Source organism: Acanthochromis polyacanthus, chromosome 9, assembly GCF_021347895.1.
Source record: "Acanthochromis polyacanthus isolate Apoly-LR-REF ecotype Palm Island chromosome 9, KAUST_Apoly_ChrSc, whole genome shotgun sequence".
NCBI lineage: Eukaryota > Metazoa > Chordata > Actinopteri > Pomacentridae > Acanthochromis > Acanthochromis polyacanthus.
The window spans coordinates 28,621,541-28,648,597 of NC_067121.1; the positions used below are offsets into that span (position 1 = coordinate 28,621,541).

The 27,057-nt window shown below is 41.3% G+C and overlaps 2 protein-coding genes across 2 annotated transcripts; both read right to left on the reverse strand.

The window, feature by feature from the left end:
* Window positions 1–480: 480 nt before the first annotated feature.
* On the reverse strand, window positions 481–15,736 carry LOC110948053 (segment polarity protein dishevelled homolog DVL-3). Its single transcript, XM_022189428.2, has 15 exons — window positions 15,107–15,736; window positions 13,559–13,628; window positions 11,059–11,174; window positions 10,299–10,411; window positions 9,471–9,606; window positions 8,155–8,245; window positions 7,940–8,009; window positions 7,551–7,690; window positions 6,946–7,022; window positions 6,267–6,334; window positions 5,992–6,141; window positions 4,503–4,634; window positions 3,915–4,082; window positions 3,588–3,791; window positions 481–1,761 (listed from the first exon to the last, which is right to left on the reverse strand). The coding sequence occupies exons 1-15, from the start codon at window positions 15,265–15,267 to the stop codon at window positions 1,403–1,405; spliced, it is 2,055 nt and encodes a 684-aa protein (XP_022045120.1). The 5' UTR covers window positions 15,268–15,736; the 3' UTR covers window positions 481–1,402.
* Window positions 15,737–18,004: 2,268 nt separating this feature from the next.
* Window positions 18,005–26,562, reverse strand: copb2 (COPI coat complex subunit beta 2). Its single transcript, XM_022189423.2, has 22 exons — window positions 26,422–26,562; window positions 25,845–25,982; window positions 25,624–25,710; window positions 24,685–24,811; window positions 24,435–24,583; window positions 23,090–23,236; window positions 22,727–22,826; window positions 22,489–22,631; window positions 22,045–22,244; window positions 21,780–21,890; window positions 21,609–21,697; window positions 21,408–21,514; window positions 20,982–21,125; window positions 20,674–20,804; window positions 20,322–20,529; window positions 19,972–20,082; window positions 19,641–19,855; window positions 19,396–19,534; window positions 19,097–19,234; window positions 18,896–18,973; window positions 18,645–18,791; window positions 18,005–18,467 (listed from the first exon to the last, which is right to left on the reverse strand). Exons 1-22 carry the CDS (start codon window positions 26,422–26,424, stop codon window positions 18,372–18,374), a joined length of 2,808 nt encoding a protein of 935 aa, XP_022045115.1. The 5' UTR covers window positions 26,425–26,562; the 3' UTR covers window positions 18,005–18,371.
* Between the last annotated feature and the right edge of the window lie 495 nt (window positions 26,563–27,057).

The following is a 27,057-nucleotide window of genomic DNA, read 5'->3' on the forward strand; positions in this document are numbered from 1 at the left end:
ATTAGTATTTTGTGGCCACAAATTAGTATTTCGTTATGTATTTTCGTTATAGCTATATTGTGGCCACAATTTATTTATATTTTTCACCATGTCACCAGAGGGGTGAGTGTGTGGGTGGTCTTGTTTTATGTTGACCTGCAGAGTCAACTTTACCTTTTTTATGTCCAAGCTGAATCAAATCGTTTCTCTACAGGAGTTTTCCACCTCACACCACAGGGAAGGTTTTGCATAGGGTCGTTCAGTTCTGAGGCTAAGTAAATGTGCACACATACACACACACATCTGTGCACCAGACTGCCTAACCTTCACATTCCTGCACTTGGACAGTCAGGAATCCACTGCTCTTAAATGCAAATATGACCTGAGGTACCTTTAAAAAAAACTAAACAAATAAAGAAGTTTAAGGTTGCAATTTCCTGCCTTGCAAATGTACTCACACACACACATGACACAAACAAAAACACAACACAGAATAGCAAATTTAAGTCATAAAACTATATTTATAAATAAAAAGACATTTTTCCTTAATAAAAGAGTAGTGTGAAAGACATGGTAAGAAATTTTTTCCACTATACATCATCACAAGACAGTCTGAAGATTCTCTGGTTAGCAGATGAAAATGTAGTTCTGTAGTGTAAAAACGACTCTCGAAGCTGGATGCTCATGTTAAGCATTGAAAATGAAACTAGTTGTGACCAACTACATATATAATAAAACAAATGCATTCTTACAGTAAGAAGGACTGCAATTTCTCTTGCACTACATACAAATCTTTCCATTTCTCTCTCTCTTAAGTCAAGCAAATATTTTAAAAGTTTGAATAAGGTTAACAGTTAGTGTTCATCTCAGCTTTCTTTCAGTTTTTTTTTCTTGTTAGAGGTCAGCGAGTGGGGACTGAAAGAACAGAAGGAGGGAAGAGGCTTCATTCTCTCTCAGTTTTGACGTAGACAGGAATGGGGGAGGACAGAGAGTGTTAGATAAAGAAGGCAGAGGAGAGGAGGGAAGAGTGAAGAGAAAAACACATGAAAAACATCCATGTGGAAAAGAGCTGAGTCATCTTCCCCAGCTGACCACTTCCACTGCCTCCCTCCTTTCTCCTGCTCTTTGTCCTCACACTAACTCTTCCCCACTGTGGAGCAGAAATGGAGAAAGGCGCTTTGGTTCCATCTTGATCAAGGGGGGTTTTCTTCATTGAAGAAAATATGGCCACTACTACTAGGAAGAGAAGCACAAGAGTGGAGGAACTTTTTTCTCTCAGCATACACAGCAGGGTTGATTCCATTTCTGCTTTTCTAGAAAAGTGAATCAAGGCCTTGGGTTACAGCTTTTGCAAACTTCCCTCTCCATCGTCCTGTCATGAGAACGCTCAATCTGCTACTTAGTTACCGACCTACAACCTACATCACATCACATCAACAAAGAACTCTCCTGCATTGCCCACCGCCATGCGGAGAGACTGGCGCGACGCAGTGAGCTCAGGGGGCACCGATGTGAGCTCTCTGCCTGGTGGGGCACCAGGTGCAGTTGTAGACAGATGTGGGGGCTGGGGCGGCAGGCCAGGGGGCCCATAAACAAGGCCAGGCCCGAAGGCTATCGAGTGGGAGTTGGCACTGCGGTGGCTGACAGAGCTACGGATGCTTCGCTCACTAGGAGGAGCCACGGAGCGCTCACTTGGAGCTCGGTGGCTCCTGACCTCAGATTCGCTGCCGCTGCCGCCGGACTTCCGACCCTCATTCTTGCTGCAGTTAGAACCACTGCTTCCTGTGAACAGAGTAAGGCAGATCATATTTATTATCTAAGTGCGATATACAAACACATCACGTTCTTGCATTAAATATGAAAGACCGACATGAGCCAATCACTCCCATCTGGGTGCCAGTGACATGACGCAGGCAGCACTGACCCAGTTTGTGGGAGACTCTCAGGAGAGCTGCATGACTAATGCAGACATGGTCACGGAGCATTCACTGCCTTTCACAGGCCAAAGAGCTTAGCTGTTACCAAAGGCAATTACAGCTTTAATTTTATTACCACACACAGCCTGCTTGTTTTTATGGTAAATTCTTCAGATTGACTAATTTAAAACCATAACAGTTTATATGATTAAAGATTCCTGTGAGGAGTGTTTTTTGAAATGCATAGCATCAAAATCATGGACAGTTTAAAACGTTCCCATTAATTTAGTTTTTCTGTCTATTAGAGACAGAGATGTGTGGTGTTAGCCTAGCGTAGCCAAACACTTGAAGCATAGGAAAACATCTAACATACATGAAGTGATAAAACAACACCTTACAAAGCCCCAAGCTGTGTTACTTACAACCTGTATCTTGTTAGCTTGTAAACTACTCGACAGTACTTTTAAATTACAGTCCAGTGCCACCACAGAATGAGGACAGGACATCTGACATGTTGTGCATTAGTGGGTCCAGCTGTTATTGGTCAGTAAATATCCCCACTATGTAAGAAAACTGCTTCTAAAACCACAATGTCTGTTTGTCTATTCCTGCACATGTTAAATACACGCAGACCAGTATGTAAATAAGGCAGCTTTGGTGTTGATGGAAACAATATTTTTTTCATGCTTGACAGAGGTAGATGTGTTCTTTGAGTCTTTAAAGTAAACTAATCAAAACATGAACTGACTCTAAGAGTGTAGAGAAAATATTTATGGTCTTCTTGTCTCATATCAAATTCAAAACACTGCAAAAATGTTGTGCTGTTTCCTTAAAATTCCTAACTGCAAAGTGACACTTGACCCAAAATCTCTGTCTGTATACTTGGAAAGGTTTGTGGTTGGCTCCTTCACATGAAATGCAGCGTTAGTTAGCATTACATACTGCTATTAAGAACGGTTGGCTGTTTGAAGTGTTATAGTAAAGACATACTTTGGAAAACCTGTGTCTGCAAATACTATGTAATATACTGTCGTGTTTGCTGCACAGCAGATAAATGAAATGTGTAGTCTTTGCAGATCTTTACCATGAAAACATCTCATCAAATTCTGTTGTTACGGACATGAATTCAAGCTCACTGCAGATTTTCTTTGTAGAGGAGCAAACTTTACACACCCAGATATCAAATCCACATGGAGTAACTGTTTCACACAGATCATGCTCCGGTGTCGGCAACAAGACTCCCTCATTATCACTATTATCACTTACCTTTTCTCGTCACACTGAAACAAACTAACAAGCCTAATGCAGCAGTAGCTAAGCTTTCATGTCTCATGCCAGCATTGTGAACTCAGAGGCGTGATGTTCAAGATGACAGTGTCAGTGTCTAGTGTCGTGTGTTCTGCCTCTATCTTTCACGTGGATGTCGATTTGGTTCTGTGATTACCTCCACCACCAGCTTAAAGGTGTAACAACAATGATCCCACCATTTTGTCACCATACCTTACACACAGAATAGCAAGGTGGACTAAAGCCATAACAGTTTCCCTTTTAATAGGCTGTATTAAAGGGCTTTGACAGTCAAAAGATAAGATTTTGGATGCATTATTCCCATATTAATATGGCAATAGTTCTCATCTTTCACTGTTGACGTTAATGAGATCAGCACACACATTGTAGAGAAACTGCACTCACCACTGTGCTGGCTTCCTGCACTGCCAGCGCCTGGTCCACCATGGAAGGGCTGCGGCAGGTCATACGGGTGTGGAATAGGGAACTGGTAGGGCAGGGCCATGGGCCAGGGGGCTGCCCCGGGGTGAGGCAGAGGGGGGAGAGTGTCTTGATCTGAGGCACCCCCACTGGAACCATCGTGATCATGGAGAGACAAGTGGGTCATATCTGACAGGAAACAGAACGAGATAACAGGCTGAGAGTTTGCATGTGAGAAAAGAGCTCCTACTTCACACCACAAGTTGACTTCACCCACAAAAACTCAACCATCAAAGTTTGAGGAAAACTCACTGCCACAGAGGTCTCCGAAGATGTAGTAGCACTGTTCAGAGAAGGTGATCTTGTTGACCGTATGCCTGATGTAGCCAGCCTTTAGCAGGTTGCTGGCATATTTACGGGCCTCACGGCGATCTGAGAATCCTTCCACGTGATGGAAGAGCCAGTCTACCACATCAGAACCTAATGCACACATTAGCAAAGAAAACTTGTATAAGCCATTATAGTCCATAACTTTTCCTGGACTATTTTTACACCATATTATACAATTCAAGATAACTATTTGAACAACGTGTAATCAGAGCACTGATTTTATCAATGCGCAACTTGGAACAATGAAGGCAAACTGCATTTATGGATTACTGGGGTTTAAATATTTGCACTGGTGGACTAAAATCTATAAACTTTGTCTAATTTAGTCGATTCCAAATTCTGAAGAGATCCAAAGGGATTTAGACATCACATTAGCCACATCAATGAATCGCTGAAAAACCACAATCTGGACTGAGGAACTGAGCAAATGTGAAAAGACAGATGTGAGTGTGCATTCTGATGTGGAATACAACAAATACTGGACCATGCAGTGTGCTTTGGGAGGCGTACCAATAAAGGCGTTAGCGATGGTTATCTTGAGCCACATCCTGTCTCGCACCTCCAGTCCTGACTCGGGGCAGGCCATGGCCTTAGCAACTGTTGCCATGTCGCTGTGGATCGAGAGGTGGAAGTCATCGAATCCTAGGGAAGATCAGAGGACACATGCAAGTTATCCCATCTTCTCGTAAAAAATTGAACATTGAGGGTAAAAGGACAAAGATTTTAACTTCCATCGAGTATGAAAGTGCTGCATTCTGTTTTGTTTGTTAAACATTTAAAGAACAGCTGAGTGATGTTATCTGGACAACTACTGGCCTGTTTTGGATTTGCCTGAAATAATATTTGGTTTCCTGTGGTCTGGACTGTAATTTTACCCCTGTTCTGTCTTGAGAATGAATCAGGACTGGATTTGGCTGGATCTTTGTTTGAACTGGACGGCAGATGAGATGGTCCTGACAAAACCCTGAGAAACTGAATTAAATGTCCTGTCTTGAACACTATTACCTCTTCCATATCATTTTTAATTAGTTTTTTTTTTCCCCCAGAAATGACTGTGACTATAACATTTACACACTAGATATTCCATAGACATTACTTTTTCACGTTAAAAACCTGCCAACAATCAGAAGAAGATAGCTATCATCAACCTAAAAGTGAAATAGTTTAACCGGGTTGGGCTGCACCTCAATCTGTGCTTATTTTGGAGAACTGATGCAAAACCAAAACCAAACTTGGCCACTATTCTTTTAGATATCTGATTTTTTTTTCTCCTTCTAAACTTTTTTTACACGGCTTATCACATATGACAAAAATGTATTTTTTTGTCTGAAATGGAAAATCTCAAAATGTGAGTCATATCATAAGTTGGCTGAAAAATATCCTGAGGGAGGAAAGACCTTTTCTCCAAAGATGAAGCAAAAACCTCAGAGTCGTTCCAAAGATTACAGGGAAGATGAAAGCTGTGAGTTATGGCTCAGTTTGGACAAGAGTTACTGAGCAGATGGAAGCTGTGAGGCTGAACACAGTAAAAGCTGGAACAGAGAGTAGTTGCAGGAATGCAGGGAAAGGGCAGGGCCACACTTGACACAGCGATTTACTAACACTTCACAAGAAGACAGTGATACGACTGCTTTTTGGAGGTCAGTGGGTGGAGGTTCTCTGCAGCAAGTTGAAGGTTCAGAAAATGAAATCCCAAAATATAACCAAACCTGCAGTACTTTATTCCTCAGATTCTAACTGTGTGAATAGTCAAACGTATCTATCAAAAGGTTTAACAAGTAATGAACAAGAAAACAGAGCAACAGATAAAGAAAGTACAAAGAAATAAATTGTGAATTCAAACAGGAGGACATGTCAGCATAAAGACCTTGTGCAGAAGTGAGAAGAGAAAAGGAACAGCACAACTGTGTGAAAGGTAAGATATGATGAAAGCTGTTTTTAATAAAAGTCCCCTGATAACAAGTCACGACAGGCAGATCCAGGGAGCAGTGTGACTCACGTTCAGTCTCAGGGATAGAGCTGCTGATGGAGGAGCTGGTGGAGGTGACAGTGCTCATGGAAGGGCTCATGCCATACGGAGGGTAAACCCCGGTCATGGCCGCCGTGTGGGACACCCATGCAGCCGGGTCAATGGGCCGGATTGGCTCACCTGGTAAATGAAACGTAGGGAGGGCAGTGCACGATGGTAAGCTTATTGCAAAAAATCCTAACATGTGTCTTTGAATATATGATACTGATATGAGGGGAAAAAAGGAATGAAAAACAAATACTCACTTCTGGGCAGAGCAAAGCAGCTCCGGGGGTTTGGATCCCAGCACTTTGCAACAGTCAGAGTAATGGGGCTGTTAATAAACACACATACAGTTAATACTGATGCAGAGTAACTCATGATACTACTGTGGGTGAGAACATCAGGATCATGATATGGCAATTTTGCAAAACTGAATGACTTTTATCTAAGGTGCAGTTTATCATGTGATCTGTGGAAGTGAATAAGCAAAAATACCCTTAAAAAGACAAGAAAGCAGGAATCATGTATTAATTTACTGCAGTTTGGCATCAGTGTGGGTGTAATATCCATATATATCACTTTTAATGCTGTCGATTTAATCATTTTGGTGTCTTGCTTTCTGTTGCTGTTCACCATTTCCCCCTGTAAGTTCCTTCTTCTTCAACATAGATTATTTGACATTTGTTCACTTTACCCTCATTTATTGAATAAGTTCCAACACCAAGAGTCATAATGTTGTGACTCCGGTAAGTCAGTCTGGTGTCAGAGTTTTATTAAAAATACTGATATCTGGCACCGGTGCACTGATAATCTATGATAATAATAGTTACCACTGATCTAAAACACACAGAACAGTGTCAGCTTCAAGGAGAATTCTATTATTATTATTATAATAACACGTGTGTTTTATGACTGCAACTAAGGAAGATGTGTGCCACTTACCCTGGCTTGTGCACAATGTCTCTCAGTACTCGGACAGCATCATCATTGCTCATGTTCTCAAAGTTGATGTCATTCACCTGACAGCATAAAAATGCCAGAAGTATTACAATGCCTCAAACTGTGGACGTATGATTGACAGAGATGATAATGAATGATGAGCTCAACACTAAATTACATTCCTATGAAAAGAGGTATAAAACTTTGACAGCCTCACAATCGTTCCACTAAATCCTGCTGCACAAAACCATTAACTGGCCTTGCAGTGTTTCAACATGAGGTGCCACAGCAGAACTTAAGAATTTAGTTGAAGCACTTCCTGACTGAAATAACACGGCAGAAAAGGTTGTAGGTGTGAGCAGTGTGAACAGGAAAAGACTGCAGAAAGGCATGGCACCGGTGCACGTGCCCGTCTGGAGAAAAAAAAACTTGAACTGATCTCACATTACCAAGTTCTTTCACGCACTGAAAGGCCTGGTGTCAAATGCAAACACAGCATGCATCTCTTACAAACACGCACATTTTCCTGATCCAAGCCCCAGGTATGCACCAACACACATTTTTCAGGTCTCTGTGTGCATCTCTCTCTCCCAAACACAGACACACACCTGTAGCAGCATGTCTCCAGGCTCTATGCGTCCATCTGCAGCCACAGCTCCTCCCTTCATGATAGAGCCGATGTAGATTCCTCCATCTCCCCTCTCATTACTCTGCCCCACAATACTGATGCCCAAGAAGTTGTACTTCTCTGTGACGTAGAAAGGAGCAGAGGAAATACATTCAGAAGTGAAGTGATGCAGCAGTGAAGTAAGTAAAGACAGAATGGATGATCATGACCTGCATCTGTTTGAACAAATCAGTGTTATTTATGTGCTCTTAAAGGAATTATTGACTCCAAAAGCTCAGTGTGTGGCTTCAGTCTGAAAGCAGAAAAGTCTGTTTATCCCAACATTTAATTTCATTGTGTGTGTAGCTACCACGTGGACACGCTACTTACCCATGTTAAGAGTGACGGTGATAATGTTCAGGGACATGGTGGAGTCTGTGATGCTGCTAAATGATGAAGACTGGAGTAAGAATGATGGAAATTGGGATTGAAGCAAAGAAACATGACAATCAGAATCAAAAATCACAAACTGGAAGACAACTTTAATAAAAAAAGTTTTAGTCCATTTTCTGTCCTTTTTTAAATCTACGGGTATAGAACCTCACCCTGTCCATGTTGGAAGCTTTCGGTTTCCGTCGGCGACGGCGGTGTCGTCTCATCAGACGAGAAGAGCTCTGCTCAGTGGAGCTACTAAACCTGGAGAGGAGATGTACTTGTTCAAATAATACATGTGCAAACTCCACAACCGAGAGCAAATAACAAAAAGGTTGTGCTGTATAAATATTTAGAGAAATTATACTCTATCTAAACTCGGTTATCATAAAAAACTTTTCTAAACCTAAAGGTAAAAAAAAAACAAAAAACTCACAAATCATGTGAATAAAAACAACCGGTGCCGTTTCAACTTGTAAAAGGGTAAAGTACAAACCTTTCTGTGACCGACTAAAAGGAAAGACATCTAAACATAGGCTGCATTCCAAATCACATACTTCTTGTTTTAACTTCAAGCATGTACAACAACTGCCCTCAATAAATACAAACTGTTTCATGCAAATTAGAAAATACCACATTGTCATATTATGCAACATTGAGCAACTCCCGCAGCCTGTGGAGTGAAATGAGGTGAGATAACTGTGCAGAGGATTGTGGGTCAGAAGAGCCAGAAGAGCATGTTGGCTTTCATACAGCAGAATCCAACCCAACATCACAGGAAATCCTGGGATTTTCTGCATACTACATTTGACACACTAAACATTTCTTCATCTGGTATACTCTACAGTTTGGTAGTACAGACATCAGAACACACACACAGTTTTCAAAACAGAAGTGATGTTTGCCAACAGTCAGGAGCAGCTTTAACAGATTGTCAGACAGCATCCCACCTGCTTCATTTGGAAACTAGAATCTGGCTGACAAATCATCAGTTGGTGCCAGAAGCAAAAATCAATTTGTTTGTGCGGTTGAATAAACTAAGCTTCCATCCGGATCTATTAGAAATGCAACAACAGGATAAAACATCCTGTCAGACGGCTAAAGACTGAGACGAGCAGCCTCTCAACTGGGATGCTGAGATTTCCACTACTCCTGGAGGAGAACCCAGGGGGCTACCACAAACATGACAACACAACAGACTCTATTCTCAGCAGCAATTTTATTATGAAGCAGTAGGAAAACACTGGTGCTACTAATAAAATAAAATTAACGAAGGTTCTGGTTTAATTAGGAACAGAGCCATCATTAATGTGACTAGTAACGCCCGTGTTTACCATTTCATATTATGTGGAAAAGGGACTATTTGACTGCACTAATCTCTGCCGTAAACCAACTATTGTAATTCCAGACGCATTCCTGAATCCAAATGCCTTTTCTGATTGGGGACTGTACTTAACAACAGGCTGCAGAGCTATATACAACAACTGACCTGCTGGTTGCGTCATCATCCTCTGAATCGAAGCAGGAAGTGGACTCCAGCTCGCTGCTCATGAAGGACGAACAGCTGTCGTACTCAGGGCCTCCACGTCCCATTGCTCGAGATGAATAACCATTCTGTCTCCCACCTGCAGCCGGACAGCATTTCATTAAAATGAGATCAAAATCAAGTTGTCATATGCAAAAAGATGAAAACTTAAGGTACAAAATACAACCATAAAGTTATTTTAAAGTACAAAAACACAGACACACACACACAGACAGACACACACAGACACAGACACAGACACAGACACACACACACACACACACACACACAGACAGACACAGACACAGACACAGACACACACACACACACACACACAGACAGACACACACAGACACAGACACAGACACAGACACAGACACACACACAGACACACACACACACACACACACACAGTGCCTTTCTGTCTTTTTTAAGCTTTGTCACTTTACAGTTCAAGACTAACTTCAGCCGTTTCTTATTGATTAGTATGCATTACACGGAAGTTAACATCAAACTATTCTGAATAACATTTATCACAGGGTATTTATACAGAACAAGGACATCAAATTTTATTCTATCTCCATGATGACACAGCCTTCCACTGCAGTGTGATTTTACTGTAACTCAAACCACGATTACCAAGCTCACCAAACTTACTGCATCTCTAAAGTTTCCGTGGATACGCTCACTTTTTATGAACAAAATAACTGTAATGAGCGAGCTCTGCAAATTATGGAAATTAAACTGACATGCACAACGCAAAGGCAAACCAAAGCGCAGCATCTTTCTGACCGTGGTCGTTGGTGTGTTTCCGTCGCGGCCTCTCCCTCTCTCTTCTCTGCGACACCATGGAGCCGGTCTCTGTGTCGTTGTCCAAACTGTCCCGACCGCTTGCTGCTTTCCCACTTCAGACAGAGACACAGGGGGAAGAGGAAGTGTTGAGAAGAGACAGAATTACAGAATCAGCCACTAAAACGATGTCTAAATGCTTCTTGCTAGAATCAAATTCTAATCTGTGTTGAGGGTGCTGGATTCTGTGGCTCAGTGTAATTAAATGTTTTAATCTATGGCTGAATGTTTGCCAGGAATTGCACATGCTGTGTTGATTGATTTATTTCAGTCTGGTGAGCATTACTTTTTATTGCTACCATGTGTCTTGTACTAATTTTGCACTTTTTTCAAAAACTTGCTTATGAACCAGACTGACAAAAACTGCACTGATTAAATCGGATTCTTTTGGACAAACATATGACAGACTAGTAACAGAAGGTTTCAGTCAGTCATCACTGCTCTATATAATTTCTGATTAATTTCCAAAATGACAACAACCTAATGATAAATGCATGTAAGGAATAAGGTCCTCCATGACAATCACAAGACTTCTTGCATTTCCCATTCAATTTGCTGTTTCGTCTTTTGTTATTAAGAAGAACAGAAGGACTCATTCAAGCCAAACACAATGTTTTTGTGGCATTCCCATGTTTCATGTTGATATAATACACAAAAGATCTACTACCAAACACAACATGAAGTGACTTCTGAATATACTGACTGGTAGGAGGGAGGTCTTGAGTCTCCGATGCCCCCGGTCCTCTCCAGAGGTGGTGCAGGCGCCAAACTATCTGCCACTGAGCCTGTGTCTGTGTGGGCGCCATCTCCAGACACCAACTGTCAACAGACAGTCAGGTCAGTCAGAGGGATGAGATAAACACTTAGAGAGAAGAATACACTACAAGACACAGAACAAGTAGGTAGTAGACCTTGTGAAACCACCACTGTGCTCACTACACCATAGTTGCAGGCTGAATGGCGTGTCTTGTTTTATATTCTTCCTGCCTATAGGCTTGTCAGCATTGAAAACACCACCAGCTGCTTAATTCCTCAAAGTATACTGCGGAATACAAAACTACAGCGAACCTCTACTGTAAAGAACTGTCAGCATGATAATCTTTTGCATCTTTTTTCCACACATTCCTCTTTTCAGAATGTAATTAGTTATTGAAAACTGTCTATGATACACACAGGTTTAAAAAAGAATGAAAATGGAGGGATTTGAAGTCAAACTGTTCACAGGCCATCGTTTCCATCTTCTAAAGCTCTCTGGAACTGCAAGGCTGCCTCTTTGTAGTTGATTAAATGTTCTCGACTATCCACTTAATAAAGAATCGTAAATAAATAAAAGCAAAACTTAATCTGGCTCTTGCTATTTCCTACTGAGCAAGCCATGCTACACAAAGGCAGCTGTGAATTCAAAGAGCTGAGGGGGAAAGAAAAAAAAAAGAGCCTGCGCCAAGACTTGTGGTTTGTCTACCTGACAGTGTTGCCTAAGTTACCAAAGTGTGGGAAAAAAAATGGGCTCCAACGGACCATGACTAAGTTTTTTGGGGGAGGAAATGATATTAGTGGTAGATTTTACTCTGCTGCTTGCATTTCCACCTTCCTTCACTTATATGACATTCCAGAGTGCATTCATCCTGCTTGCTTAAGAATCTATATCTTTCTTTCTACCATGAATCCTGGCTCTTGGACGGCTTCCAAATTACAAATGAAGCATGCATTTGCACGAAAAAACAAGTTTGAAAGCTAACATGAAGTCAAATGAAACTGTCCACACTATTACAGGCAACAAATGGTGAAGAATGAAATATTTGCTAGCTGTTGATGACACTGCTGGGATATTTATGACTATTATTGAACAATATTTCTATATATGATATATACAAGGGGATATACAAGTGTGTGTAAACTGATTTGAAAAATGCGAACCAGCACAAGTCAGATGAATTTTGTAAGGGTAAAAAAATATGACATAGTGGCAAAGTTCCCAGTGTGCTAATCATGCACCCCACAATTCCTTTTTGCTAATCCTTTTATCCAATTTATACCTACTGCTACTTCCATATTTTCCATTTACAAGGAGTCCACTTTGGCGCACAGGAATTTATTTGATGTATCACATATGACATGCCATTGCTGAGTTTGTTGAGTTCATCAACAACAGGGTGTAAACACATAAGTTAATACATAAAATCTGTCATCTGACAATAAAGCACAGCAGATTTAGCACGCTGGTCTGTTGTGATAATGTGATTCACGGCAGGCTTGGCCTGTAGACCCCAGAGAATAATCAATCAGACCACTGAAACAACAGATGAACAGCGGAGACAAACAAATGGACATACTGTAACTGAAAAAAACATTTCATTGTACGTGGAACATTTCAACAATCCCCAAGAGACAGACTTATTCACACACACATACACACACACACAAAGAGAGGAAATGACTTTTAAATACAACCAACTAAACGTCCACACAGTCTAATGAAAATGATCACAACAAGTGAGCCATTAGGATGAGCATGCTGGAGTATGCACTCAAGCATCCACTAACAACACTTTAACTCTAAAAAAGACCTATAATTAAAATCACACTCTGCAAAGTTCAGTAAAATACATCAGCCATCCACATCAACACACAGAACACTCTTTCTCGCAACTTTATTTTCGCTTCCTTGCTAGATTCAATCTTCTTGTTAGGTGACATGCAGAGAGGCCCTTTGTTATTGAATATTTTCCTCCTATCCTGTGATTTCACTTGCTCTTAATCCAATTCCAATGTCGAGAAGAGAGGAAAGGAGGCTGTACACGAGCACCAGATGTCTCTTGTGTTGTGGAGAGAGGAGAATTATTGCTTAGAGGCTTTTCAAAAAAGATACATGTGTTGCATGTGGAAGACGAGCTTGTGTGAGAACTGAAATGAAACTGCTGGGAAAACTAATGAAGATCATTTCCCTCAAAAGTCATGAAAAACACAATGCGTTGGAAGGGTGCAGTGTGTGAATGTGCCTGTGTTGTTCTGACGATCATTACGTGATAATGATATTGTCTCGCAGATGCGTAGAGCCTCTCCCTGGAGATGAAGGATGGCTGTGGTCAGTGCCCAACAGATGGGAATCATTGTTACACGTGCATGCACACAGTCACCACACAAATACATAGACAAGGCACGCAGCAACAAAAAAATGACTCCAGAATGGATTTTAAACCTACCCACGACACCACACGTCCATTAAAGCAAGGCAGCTTTGCGTTGTCGTCAGATATTTCTTCTTTTACCACCCTGTAAAGACAGTAAAGCTTTGTTTCAGTCAGCCATTGCCAATACAAAGGCACTCTCTAGGCAATAAAACATGAGGGTGAGACAGGCAATGCATCCATCAACCAGGATAGACACTGACAACTGGGACAACCTAACTATATTAGTGGTACACACTGCCAGCCAGTGCTAGAGTGTTTTACACATTATTAATGCCCAATGACACCGTTCAACAAAATGCCAGGATATCAGGGGAAAGGCCAACATCGCTGTATGCCTGAGGCTGCCGGCACAGACGAGGAAAACCAGTCAAAAGAGGGCAGCTCATTCAGGCATAACACATAAGCAGTGCCTGTCAATACATCAAAGACTGTAAAAAAAAAACATTAGCAAAAGACATGTAACGATGTGAATATCCAAACCAATCCTTCCACTCAATAAGGCTACAGTGGAGTGCATGCATGCAGGAATCAGAGGTCAACAACCTCTAGTCACACAGTAAAAAGGACAAACAGGCACAAAGTTAACAAGAGCCTCAGACTACTGGGCAAGATGGTCTCAGAGGGAGAACAGTGATGGTCAGTGAGATTTTCTTGTTAAAAATGGGCTCCAGACCAGTCAGACAAGCTGCTCAATGCAACAGTAAAGGTTTCAGTTGTTCATTTACAGAATATCCCTCCACTCTCCACCACATGAAAAAGCTGTGGGACTTTGGAAAACATCTCTTTCCCACTTGCAAAAGTCCTTAAGTTGTTGCCCCACCCTGATTTAAGTTTAGCCAGAAACAACTTTGGAAACCTGGATCTAAAAAGTAGTACATTTCCCCCTTTTTTGTACTCTGGAGAAGGCACTGTCTGTAGGAACATAAAACGTCTACTTTTCAGGCCATGTTTTAACACAAAAGGACATGCTCATAAAGCTGCCAGAGTGATGAACAGGGCATTCCTGTGTCCAATTCTGCATTCCTCGGGCTAATAGACAACAACAGCAGGGGCCTGCTGCTGGACTCACTGACTAACTGCCTGTATACATTGTGACATTAGCCTGCTAGCATAAGCTTTCCATACATTAGCCAGAAACTGACAGCAGTAGCGTCAGTAACTCGTTTATTACCGGTGATATCGACTGCTTATGTTCTTGGTTTGTCTAATAAAAGTTAAAATGCCATTTGAAACTTTCTCTGGTGTTCGCGAAACGGACAAATACCAAACTTGGTCAGACAAATTCAAGGCACAAGACGCATAGCTAGCATTACAAGCAATGTAAACAAACGGGGTCGGGACGCTAAACAGACCTGCTAAGGCGTCGCTAGCAGCTAACAAAGAAACAGCAAAGCAAGAAGCTAGCAAATGATCGACAGCCAGGAAACATTAAAACTAATGACAAGCCGGCTGGAAGAGGTCACAATTAAGTAAATGTTAATGTAGCTGTAGGGAGGTTAAGAAAAGTCAGAGGTGTTATGCTGAATCCACGTTGAACACAATAAGCCGTTTAACAGTTACCCGAAGTCATCGTCCATAGATTTGAAGAAGAATTTGTAATTTGGTTTCTTGAGGACATTTTTGAAGTCTGCCAGAGTGACTTTGTCCGCCGGCACCGACAGTTTCACCAGATACGGTGTCTCCTGGTCGTCGAGGTGGTAGATAATTTTGGTCTCCCCCATCTCGGACTGCGGCTAAGGCAAGGCAGGCTGGGTGCATCAAGCCGAGGGCCTGGCAGGCTCCCTCTCGGGCCCCGACTCCCCGTGGCGCTGGCGGCGGCCGTGCCGTGGTCCTCCCGGCTCTCTGGCTGACCGACTCGTCGCGTAGTCCTGGTTCTGTCTTTTCTACGCCAGCTCGCTAACGTCCCGCTTGTCTTTCTGTCTGAAAAAACCCCTTGCTGCTCCTCAAAGCGTCCTAAAACCGCCCGAAGACTGGGTCGCGCTGGTTTCCGCTCGTGTTAAACTTCCAATGTGCCGCCGAAAGCTTCGAAATGGGCGAAAAAAGCAGTCAAAAGGCAGAAAAAATAGACAGTCTCAGAAGGGTCGGTTTTCCCTTCTCGCTAGCTGCCAAGCTCGACACTTTGTTGCACACGAAACTGCACAAAATCGTCCGAGCCTGTCCCGGAGAGGCGCCATCCGCAGGAGAGGAGGAGAGTGGCAGCTTCCCGACGCAGCGCTGCATGGAGGCCGCAGAGGCGCTCCCACCGCTGGGGCATCGGGCCCTGAGGCCGGAGGGGCCCCCGAGACTCATACATGGACCCTATGGGCTCCACATGGTGTAGGTATACATTTTGCTGCATGTTTTTACATTTTTTTTGGATATATTTTTTTATTTTTTGTTTTTCAATATTTAATACTACAAGTATATTTCTTATTTTTAAGGAGAAAGTATCTATTTATATCTGTGCAATGTGTGCTGCTCTTTTTTGTCTGTTTTTTCTGTCTTCGCTGCACAGCATATTTCCCAGCTGTGTGATCTATCTATCTATCTATCTATCTATCTATCTATCTATCTATCTATCTATCTATCTATCTATCTATCTATCTATCTATCTATCTATCTATCTATCTATCTATCTATCTATCTATCTAAAGAACTTGCCCATTTGCCTGCCAATTTTGAGTCATTTCTTTTATTTGTCATCCGAAGAATAAAAACGCTGTCCAAATAATACATTTGACAGCTGTCTCAATAAAGAAAAATTAACTCTCTGAACCCAGAACACTTTATGGTTTTTTTTTAAAAAAAAAACATTTTTAATCACTATGGGCTCATTTTTCACTGAAACATAAAATACATGAAATATATTTAAAGTGCTAAAAACTAAGTACTCTCTATATACAATGGTTCATTTCAGAAGGATTTACACAATATTTAACATTTCCATAAGGATTAAAATAATGCAATGCCAATTTTAACTTCTACACATACGACCGGGTAGCTTCTTTTTTGACACCTTTATTTAGAAACATGTACAAAAATGTCAAAATTGAACCCATGTACTTCAAGAAATGTCCACTGCCGACTTCTGTGACGTAGCATTGTGTCTGTTTTGAAGGGGGTTTGTTGTGTAGCATAAAGTAGTTTGCAAAATACAAGGCTAGATATCAGCCATGTGGGCCTGTGAAAGTCCCTGCACACAGACATTCAACAGAGCCATCATGAATTAATAAGAGCAGTTAAAATGGCTGCTGTGGAAACGAGAACATTTGTAGCTTTTTCTTTGAGCAAAATGTTTTTTTCAACGCCAGTCTTTGCTGTCTTTCTGGGAGGCAATGACAAGACTTGTGTTATTGTCTATTAGGGCTGCAGCTAGCAATTATTTTCACTGTAGATTAATCTGTTAATTTTTTCTCAATGAACTGATTAGCTGTTTGGTCAATAAAATGTATGAAAAAGGTGATAAATGTCGAAAATCAAAAGAAAAGTCCCCAAATGTTTTGTTTTGGCCACAACCCAAAGATTTTTAGCTTACTGTCATAGAGGACAAAAAGCAGACTATATTCAAATTTAAGATGCTGGAATCTGAGAATTTAGACGCGCTTTTCTTGAAACATTTACTCAAACAAATTAAACAATTTTCAAAATAGTTGGAGATCAACTTAATTATCCCCAACTAATCCATTAATGTATAGTCGCAGCTTTATTGTCTACATTTTCAATTCGGCCATACTTTCCTTTTTGTCTTCCACTTTGGGCAAATAAAAAGAAATGTGTGATGAGCGCTGCATGTTTTGTCTATAATCTACAGAGACTTTATTCAGCGTTCAGTGCACACTTCCATGTACAGACATTTTGACAGATAATCAGTTGTGCTTTTCAACCAGATTCTTGAACATGTCAGCAGCATATGTTGTTTTTTACTGTCACACCAAGCTAGACAGATAAAATGCACTACTGTAGCAAATATATTATTGAAGTGTGCTTACATGGCATGTCTACATACACTACTCACAAAAGGTTATTTAACTTTTGGGTGAAATTTACGGAAAAATTGTCAATGGAAAAGCAAACTGGTTCTTAGGAGGCATGAGATTTGAATCAACTAAGCACCAGCACCTAACAAGCACCTGGTTCTTTTTGATTAAAAAAAGGGGTATAGAGGACATAAAGCAGATTATATTATTCTTTAATAATTGATAACTACTCCACCAATGTATAATTGCAGCCTTATTGTTTGTATTCCTAAAATGGTCATACTTTCCTTCAGACTTTCTATACTGTACATGTGTTTTTTTTTACCAGGATGTCACTGTTTTTTGTTATGCAGTGGCTTGAGTATATTTTCACATTCAGGATTTCTTGTTAAATAATCACCTTTTTAAAACAGTCCGCTTTTATAATGCTTAATTCTATTATGCTTTTGTGAGAAAGAGTAATCAGTAGAAAGTCAAATATAGATCACACTTAAGTCAAATATGAGTATGTACAGCAACCACAATTTATTGGACTGAGTGAACTTCATTCGCCATTACAGACAATACAAAGCAAAGCGTAAAGAACAGATCGCCCAGTGGACAGGTAGTCAGCTGTTCTTAAATGATCAATAAATGATGTACAAAATGAAGGAGTTGAAATAGACCCGATCCAGCTGCATTTCTTCTTAGAATAAAACATCACTGATATCATCTTCTACTTTAAACCCTGACACTGCAGGAGGTGAACGTGACAATAGAATATTTTTACGTACAAATACAAAAAAGGGGGGGAAAGGGGGTTTGGTCTCTTTCTTTCTTTCTCTTAAATATGCTCTGAAGAGTGCTCAGAAGCAGAGTGGTGGCAGGTTTCAATCATCCAGGAAGTCATCATCAAGGTTAACGTCTGTGGTGTCGATGTCATCCAGCTCCATGTTGTCCAGGTCCACCTCCAGCTCATCCAGAGTCTACAGACACACACAAAGGAAAATTATTTTACTACTTAGACTTCTGCTACTTCACAAGTGTTATTTTAGTTACAAGTCAAAGAAGCTCAAATTTAATGCAATCCAAAGAAATTATAAATCACTTTAAGATTAGAAAATAATATTTATCAGTAAAGGAAAAAACACAGGAAGCCTTGCCTTATCTTTCTCTGACTGAGAGAATGTAGGGACTTCCTCTTCCTCTTCTTTTTCCACAGCTGTAGGAGCAGCAGGTTGAGGCTGTGAAGGCGTCACAGCAGCAACAGGAGCTGATCCCACAGAGGTGGACTCCTCACTGTCTGGTGTCTGCCAGAAAAAAGGGAGTCAAATAATAAAAATTCTGCAAAATCCTATTTTTAGGCAATATAGAAAGTGGAGAACTACGCATGAGATGGTGAGTGCGGACAAACCTTGGAGACCATAGGAATGAAGGTTCCTTTGGGCTCATATCCCTGGGCCTCCTCAAGAATATTTCTGTCTTCATTGGGCTGAAAAATGAGAGACACACATTAAGAAATACTGCTGCGCTAACATTAGCATGTGTAATTTACCTTAAGATTACTCTTAAAGTCATTTGCCTCCTCACTTTTGCAACAAGTTGTACAACTTACTGTAACAAGTGGGTAGTCTTTAGCAGGCCTGGAGGTGCCCAAGCAGGACTCTCTCAGATAATGTTCAGCTGCAAAGGCTTCTCTCAGCCCAGGGAACAGATTCTCATACTCTGTAGGGTCTGCTAGGGATTCAGCTGCCTGGAATGAAGATGTATTAGAATAGGTCACGATCAAGAAGAAATAGAGATATTTAGATTCTTTCATTATTGTTGTAAAACAATGTATGTAAAACAGCTACAATTTCCCACCTAGACTGATGTTGCAATGTAATTTAAAAAAAATGTAATGACAGAGCTGACCTTCTGGTTGACCTTGGCCAGGTTCTCCCTCCACAATTTGACCACACGGGACACCTGACTGGGCAGGTAGGTGCGAGCCAGGAAGGCAGCTTCAGGTAGTCTGTTTGTCCTGATTAGAAGCTCCAAACACTGATCCAGTCTGCACAGAGAAGTCAGTATCAACAACCATTGCACATCTGAAATTAGCAGCACAAACTGTATTTATTCCCTGACTTGTGCACAGGTCTGACACGTCTTATACTCACTTCCCCTGCAGGAAGTAGGTCATGAAGGCCACATTGTTCTTGCCGTCCCTTTCTGCTCCCTCTGCCAGCTTGCCCACCATGGTGGCATTACCAGAGGCGGTGGCAAGGAGGAGCAGGCCACCGTAATCCTGGGCATGGTGCAGGCACTCTTGGGCCAGGCCAAACTGGCACTTACTGATAGCCAGCTCTGCTAGCTGCTTCCACTTCTGCTCCGACTGCACAGGTCAGAATAACAAATATTAGAAACTGTAAACCAGCTGGCAATGATTTCATATGGGAAAAAATGCGACAGGATATGGAATTTGTCTGTTTTAAAAGCCAACTAGCTAACCTCTGCTTCCACAGCCAGCTGGTAGGCAATCTTCAACTCTCCCAGCTGCAAGGCCAACTCAAACCTGTGCTCTGGGTCTGTGGACACTGCCAGTGCCTGCTGCTTGAAACCCTGAGGACACAAAGAAGAAAAACCCCATCAGCATGCAACAAACACAAAGCTGTCTTCACCCAGGAATAAAACAATAAATCAAAACATATATTAGCAGTAAATATAATATCAAACGCTGACATTAGCACAATTTCTGATGATGAGTTTCAGTTTCAAGCCTAATCTCTTATGATCTGCCTCTTTCCTTCTGTGAAGCTGAAATAAACTGACGGTCTATAATTTCAAATCATTGTCCTTACCTGTTTCTCCAGAAAATGTGCCACTCTGGTCCTCTGCTCTTTAGGAATAGTAGGTAGCACCTTGTCAGCCATCCCAAAGTCTCTCCTCATTACAGCAGTCTGGTACTCCAGGACGGAGACCAGCAGGGAGTAGCTGACGATGTTGAGCTCCTTGTCTCCCAGGTACAGACGATCATCTTTGGGTATGTAACCCAGCAGGTACATGGTCCTGCAGGGAGAGAAAACAGCACAAACAATGTTTAAAGCTTAGTTGCCTTTTCTAAATCTGTCATGTAATAGTTAGATATTTACTGTGACATTCTAAAGAGCAACAAACCAATTTAATTCAAGCCTAACCACTCTGTATTCTTACCTGTCCAAGTGTGCAATAGTGACAATCTCTCCTCCTACATAGTAGTTGAGTCTGTTTACAGAGCTGGTGTAGATGAAGCAGTCTCCAACCCAGAGTCCGGTCTTCACAATCTCCTGGATCTCTCCCTGGACCTAAACAGGTGAAATTGGAATCGACGCTAATATTCTAATAAACGGTTTTAAAATGAACAGTCACTTATAAACAGGATTCATTAGGTCACACATAAAGCAGAAGCTTTTTTAGCACTAATGTCATCAAAAATGAGCTTCTAACAAAGGATGTGCATGCATCCACATCCACACACGTACCTCAAAGGCATCTTCAATACCATCCTCTGTCACTCCTTCATTGTTCTCTTGGGAGGCAGCTACTTTTTCTGCCAGGTAACGCAGAATGAAGAAGGACTCCTCTGTAGCAATGCAAACCAATTCACCAGAGTCTGACCAGAAGATCTGAACAAATATGAAAAGAAATTTAAAAAAAAAAGGGCAAATGAGACAAAAAAACAAGTAATATTAAAATTACTGGACATCCTCTGGAAGACTTTAATGCACTATTAACACACAGTGCTGGTAAAGATGAGCATACAGAAGCACAAAACTAATTGGCAGCAAATTCCTTATCAACAGCTGTGCAAAAATAATGTAGAGAACTCCCAAATTGATGCACTTTACAATATGCTACATTTACAGTATAAAACGGGGACCTACAACCAAAATGTAACTCAGTCTTACATGCTTGGGCTGGATCTCGATGCGGCGGATTAGCTCTGTGTTTTCCCAGTCATAAAATGCCAGGCCATTCACCGACCTCACACCAAGAAGGAAACCTCCGTATATTCCTGCAGAGAAGAAACACATTCAGTCATAATGAAGACAGTGTTCTCCAATCCACTTCCAAAACAAAAATCTGTCAAACAGCAAATGTCTCATTACCTTCAGCTCCAAAGTCAGGCTTGAAAGATTTCTTTTCTTTGAAGTTTTTGAAGATTTTTACGATACTGTTGCTTTCTCTGATGGCATATCTGTTGAACAGAAATGACAAATGCTAGTAAATGTACAAATCTCTCCCTCTGGTAGTCACCTAAATGTAATTTTTGGACTTACTCAGAGGAGTCGTGTGCCCAGACAAACTCCTGCGCTGAGCCGAAGCTCTTGTTCCTCAAAGCCATAGCCGTATAGATGATGTATTCTCCATCTCCACACACCACAACAAACCTGATACCCACAAAACATATGCAAATTAATGACTAAGCTCCTCCAATAGGGAACTGATCCCACTACCCTGACTTCCTGAAACAAACAGTTCTGGTGCCATGTCTACTTACTTCTGAATAACAACTAAAAAGGCCTGGAATGAGCGTATGTGTACCTTCCGTTGGGGTTATGCTGGATGGTTTGAGGGTAAATCTCACAGCTGCCCATGTCTTTAACAGCCAGTGGCAGCCTCTCTCCATCCTTGATTTCGGCATCACCCATGGCCTTCAGGTTGGCCTGCTGGATTTCACTGTGTTTGGCCCAGATGATTTTGCCGTTGGTGTCCATAGACATGGCCGGCTCCTCTCGGCCCACCTACACAACAGAAGAGGACAGAGAATAAAGGTGGGCAGAGAAAGATGAGATGTTAGTTATGAATATTTTATTACATCTATGGTAGATTTTATCTTAATTTCCTTTAGAAATAAAATAGCCACTTTGAGTTCTTCTCTGCAAAACATTTAGAGTTTTGTTGTATTGTACACAAAAGCAAACTGCTATAAACTGGTACATTTCAAAAGTTCATAGTGAGTTTCTGAAACATCTAAATAAATTTTACCTTGATTATAATGCTTCCTTCATCATATCCTAGAGCCACATTGTTGGAGCCCCGGAGGCCGCACACACACCACACTCGTTCCATACCGTAGTTCAGTGTGCTCTCCAGGCGGTACGTGCTTGAGTGCCAGATACGCACCGTACCTACATAGGTATAAAACAACGATCAATGAGGCCCCGACAGAGATACACTCTGGGGTTTTATACAAAGAGGCGAGGAAGTGTGGGTTCCTGCTCACCGTCCTCTGATCCAGTGATGATGATGGGCAGCTCCGGGTGGAAACTGACACATGAGACGTTCTGTGCATGGCCCTCCAGAGTCTGAACACAGGTTTTGTTCTACAACGCACAGTGGCAGAGAGCTGATACATTTATGTGTAGACACGATGCCTAAATATACTCACAGAAAAGACACGTTCTTTTCACAATTAACCTTTCCACTAAGCTCTAAAGAAGTTTTCTTATAAATGTAATTTAACAAAAAGCCACCTGTCAACTAGGAATTAGCCTGTTCCCTGTCTATTAGTTCTATCTTGTTCTGCAAGACACTTTTACATGAAGTAAGTGAATAACAGAAAAAACACAAAATAGAGTTTTCTAACCTGGTAGTCCCAGATCTTGACTTGGCGGTCATCAGCCCCTGATATCAGGTAGGGCTTGTCACCTCCACTGTAGTAGTCAATGCAATTTACACCTTTCTCGTGACCCTCCAAAGTGAAGTTGGGAGATGAAGATCCAAGCTGCCAAACCTGTGAGAACCCCGAGAGGATGACAGAGAATCACTAAATGTCATTATATACATATCAGTGGGAACAAGCTTAAACTGTAGTCATTAAAGAAGCTACAGTACTGCAGTCAGGTCTGGATGTTTCAAAGTTCACATTCAATTAAGCCATGTTTCCACTAAAAGTCCCACAATCTTTCAACTTCAAGGATTTTTGTCCAGAAACTTTTCACAGAACTAAGGGTTTCTGCTAGCCTAGCCACGCTAGACCCTTGTTTCTGAAGGCACAAGGGTCTAGGCACACTCAACAGGGAGGGAGGCGGGCTAAAAGGTTGTCTATCAAATCACTCTGCAGCAATTGGGTAGGTATACAACCAATCAGCGCAACGAATAGGCTCCTAGAGCGCCAGAAATCAGAGGATGCGGTAGTTCGGTGAAGCCTTATTTATACAGTCAATGGGTGAAGCTCAAGTATATTACAGACATGTTAACAGAAAGATTATTCAGAGTCGGTGCTAATGGAGCTAACGACTGTTGTCGTTTTTGTTGTCGACCCTGGCAGAGAATTAAATTCGTTGCCGTGTGTTGTCTAGCGCGGCTAGGCTAGTTGTTTCCGGTTGTTTCTGTCAGAATCGTCGCGCCTCTGTCGTCACTTAGTTACGCCCGCCTTCTGACTCTACACTTCATGGTGATTCGTCGGCCAGTTTTAGGAGAATCCAGCCTCGAACCTTATGGAGGGTAACTAGACCCACCCTGGCAGAGAATTAAATTCGTTGCCGTGGGTTGTCTAGCGCGGCTAGGCTAGGTTTCTGCAGCAGTTTGTTACATGTGTTTAAACCCAGACATAAGGCCAAACCCAGATTAGACAGATTAGTCAGCCGACATTATCAAAAAGAGACAGCGGTTTCATGACATATTTTTTTCATCCAACAATTCAAAACAATAATAGCAGCTACAAAACAACTTCTCATGACAGATCACCATCTTAAATTCCCATTGGTTGTGTTTCTCTCCATAAATGCTTAAAAAAAAGATCCTAAATCTTCAGAAACTATTACCACTCCAGAACAGAGACTTTTGAGGGGTAAAACATTCTCCTTGGAACTGCATTTAGACCTTGGTTGCACAGGGTGACACATAAGTAAAGCCAGTAAAACTCCTGCAATGGAAACATGGCTTAAGCTTCAACACAAATGACAACAGCAACATCAAGTGGTCCCTACCTTAATTGTCCTGTCCAGGGAGGCACTGGCAAACTGATTGTTGTCCTTGGGGTTGATGACAATCTGCATAACGTAATGAGTGTGACCCTCAAACACCTGGCTGCACGACCACTTCTTCTCCCAGTCCCATAACTTGATCAACATATCATCTGCACAGACACAGAAACACAATCACATGTGCAAAAACAAATACACACAAACTGATATAAACTTTGCTACCAGTGAGGAAATTTTAAGTTTACAAACATACCGCTGCTGGTGAGAATATACGGCTGGGTTGGATGAACAGCAATACATCGGATGTAGTCAGAGTGGGCCTCAAACATGTGGACTCTCTCCAAGGTGTTGTAGTTGAACACACGAATCTGCATGTCATCCTGTGTTGAGGGATAAAAATTAATGTGTACTAAATGTATACAAGCTTAGTGCAGTCAGAGAAATGTTTAACAAGATAATCAGACGTTAGGCCTAAATGCAAACACTGAGTTTTGAAATTATCACTCAAGATTTTACTTGACATCACGATGGTTACTGGTCAAAACATTCAAAATGGGGTTACACTTCTACAAAGTTGAAGCTCCTTGCTACTAATGCAACAACACTTTTCCATTTCTGAGCGAAACATAATCAATCTGTCAAAACACTAAGCAAACATTTATCTTACAGGCCATTAGTCAGCTGAATGTTTAGCTGTGATGTGTTTATAGATTCAGTCAAAAACAGTCAGAGCATCAGATGAACTCTCCTTTAGAAATTCACAGCTTCAGAATGCTTACAGCAAGTACGATTTGGAGATTTGAGAGCTGCAGGTAAACTCTGTCTTGCTTTATTTTTACTGTTTCTTGAACTCGGTGTTATTATTGGCAGTGACAGAAGCAGTATTTCAAACTCTTCAGTAAAACTATAAATACCATACAGTAAAAACACTGTCAATAAAAAAAAAGCAATGTGAAAAAGAGAGAGAATTATAAAAGAAGAGAAAATGAAGCAATGTCAAATCTGTTCTTAAAGGCTTTTGTTTTTTCCTTTTTTAAAAAAAATCCCAAAACACCTCACAAAAGTACCATTTAAGGACTGGATTGACGAGCATTAATGCCACAAAAGTCTTTTAAAAATCAGTTTTTACTGTTGATGCTATAAATGACTAACTTTCAGAGTTAGGCTCCCAACATGAAAAAATGTTACTTACTGCTCCAGTGATGACCCAGTTCTTTCTTGCCACAAACTTGGAAGCTCTGACAGGGAGGTCACACACCTCAAAAGTCTTGACCAGAGTCTGGGGGGGGGGGGGGGGGGGGGGGGGGACAGTGGGTTATAGTTTGCAATTCCATCCATATACTTTGTTTCACCAATCTTTTCATACGAAGCAGTATAACCTTGCACGACTGTCCCTTTAATTTGTGTTCACACCTGTGTTTCATGGTTCCACACACAGACACTGCCGTTGTACAGGCTGGCCAGCATCCATGGCTCAGTTGGGTGAAGGTCCACACTCTTCACTCGGTCTGACCTGGCTGTCAGCCTCCGCTTAATGTCCAGCCTCAGAGGCTGAAAAGACAGAGGACGTAAGTCTGTTTTAAAACCCTGAGTACAGGTGGCTTTACATGAACATTTAATTCCTCGGTAAAAAGACTGAAGCATCAAAGTAAGGACATGGAATAACAGAAGTGCTATGAAATGATACGAACAGTTAGCAGCTAACACCGACCCCAAAACAGTTCTCTTATCCTCACTAATCGCATATCTACGTATCGTATATTAAATAATTCGACGACTATCTCTTAACAGAGATACACACCTATGAAATAAGAAAACAAAGAAGGTTATACATTCCAATGACCGTTAGCTACAAGCTAGTTAGCCGCTAAGCTATTTACAAGAGACTACTATTGACATTGTTTCACGGCTCTTTATAAAACAAATCTAGCCATTCACGTAACATTTATGGAATTAAAACGCGGACAGACCAATTATAAATGTCTCTTACCATGTTTTATCCCCGTGTCGTCGCAATAAAATAGGATAAATGTGTTGTGAACAGTTGTAATCGGGGTCCAAATGTTGCGACTTCAATGAACGGTGCACTGACGTGGAACTTCCTGAAGCCACAATCTCGCGAGAGTTGCGGGAACAGTGATGACGTGACAGGAAGGTCCGTCCGGCTGTTGCAGACGACAATATGCCACGGTGACAAAAATCACCTCATCAAACGATTGCTATTTATGATTATAGGACAAACTGGAATGACACGATGATTTCTGATTAGTAATTCACTTCGTTTTGTTATTGTGTGACATTAATTGAGTAAATATAACTAAAAAATAGTCAATATTACTTTAGTGGGAAGTCCAGTGCATCCAGCAATTTGTTAATGTTGATATAACTCACTGTCAGACATTACAGCTGTAATTGAACGTTTTAAGAACTGGCATGTCCTTTCATTTGTAGTGGATGCATGTTTGTTTTGCACATTTTCTAATTATAGTATTGTATTACATTTATGTTGTGTGACACTGACCTGATTACAAATATCCATTCATTACAAACATCTACTGAAGGCAGATCATCAGAAACAAATCAAAGTGATGCTAGTGAAGATGATTGTTAGCCAACTACCAGTTAT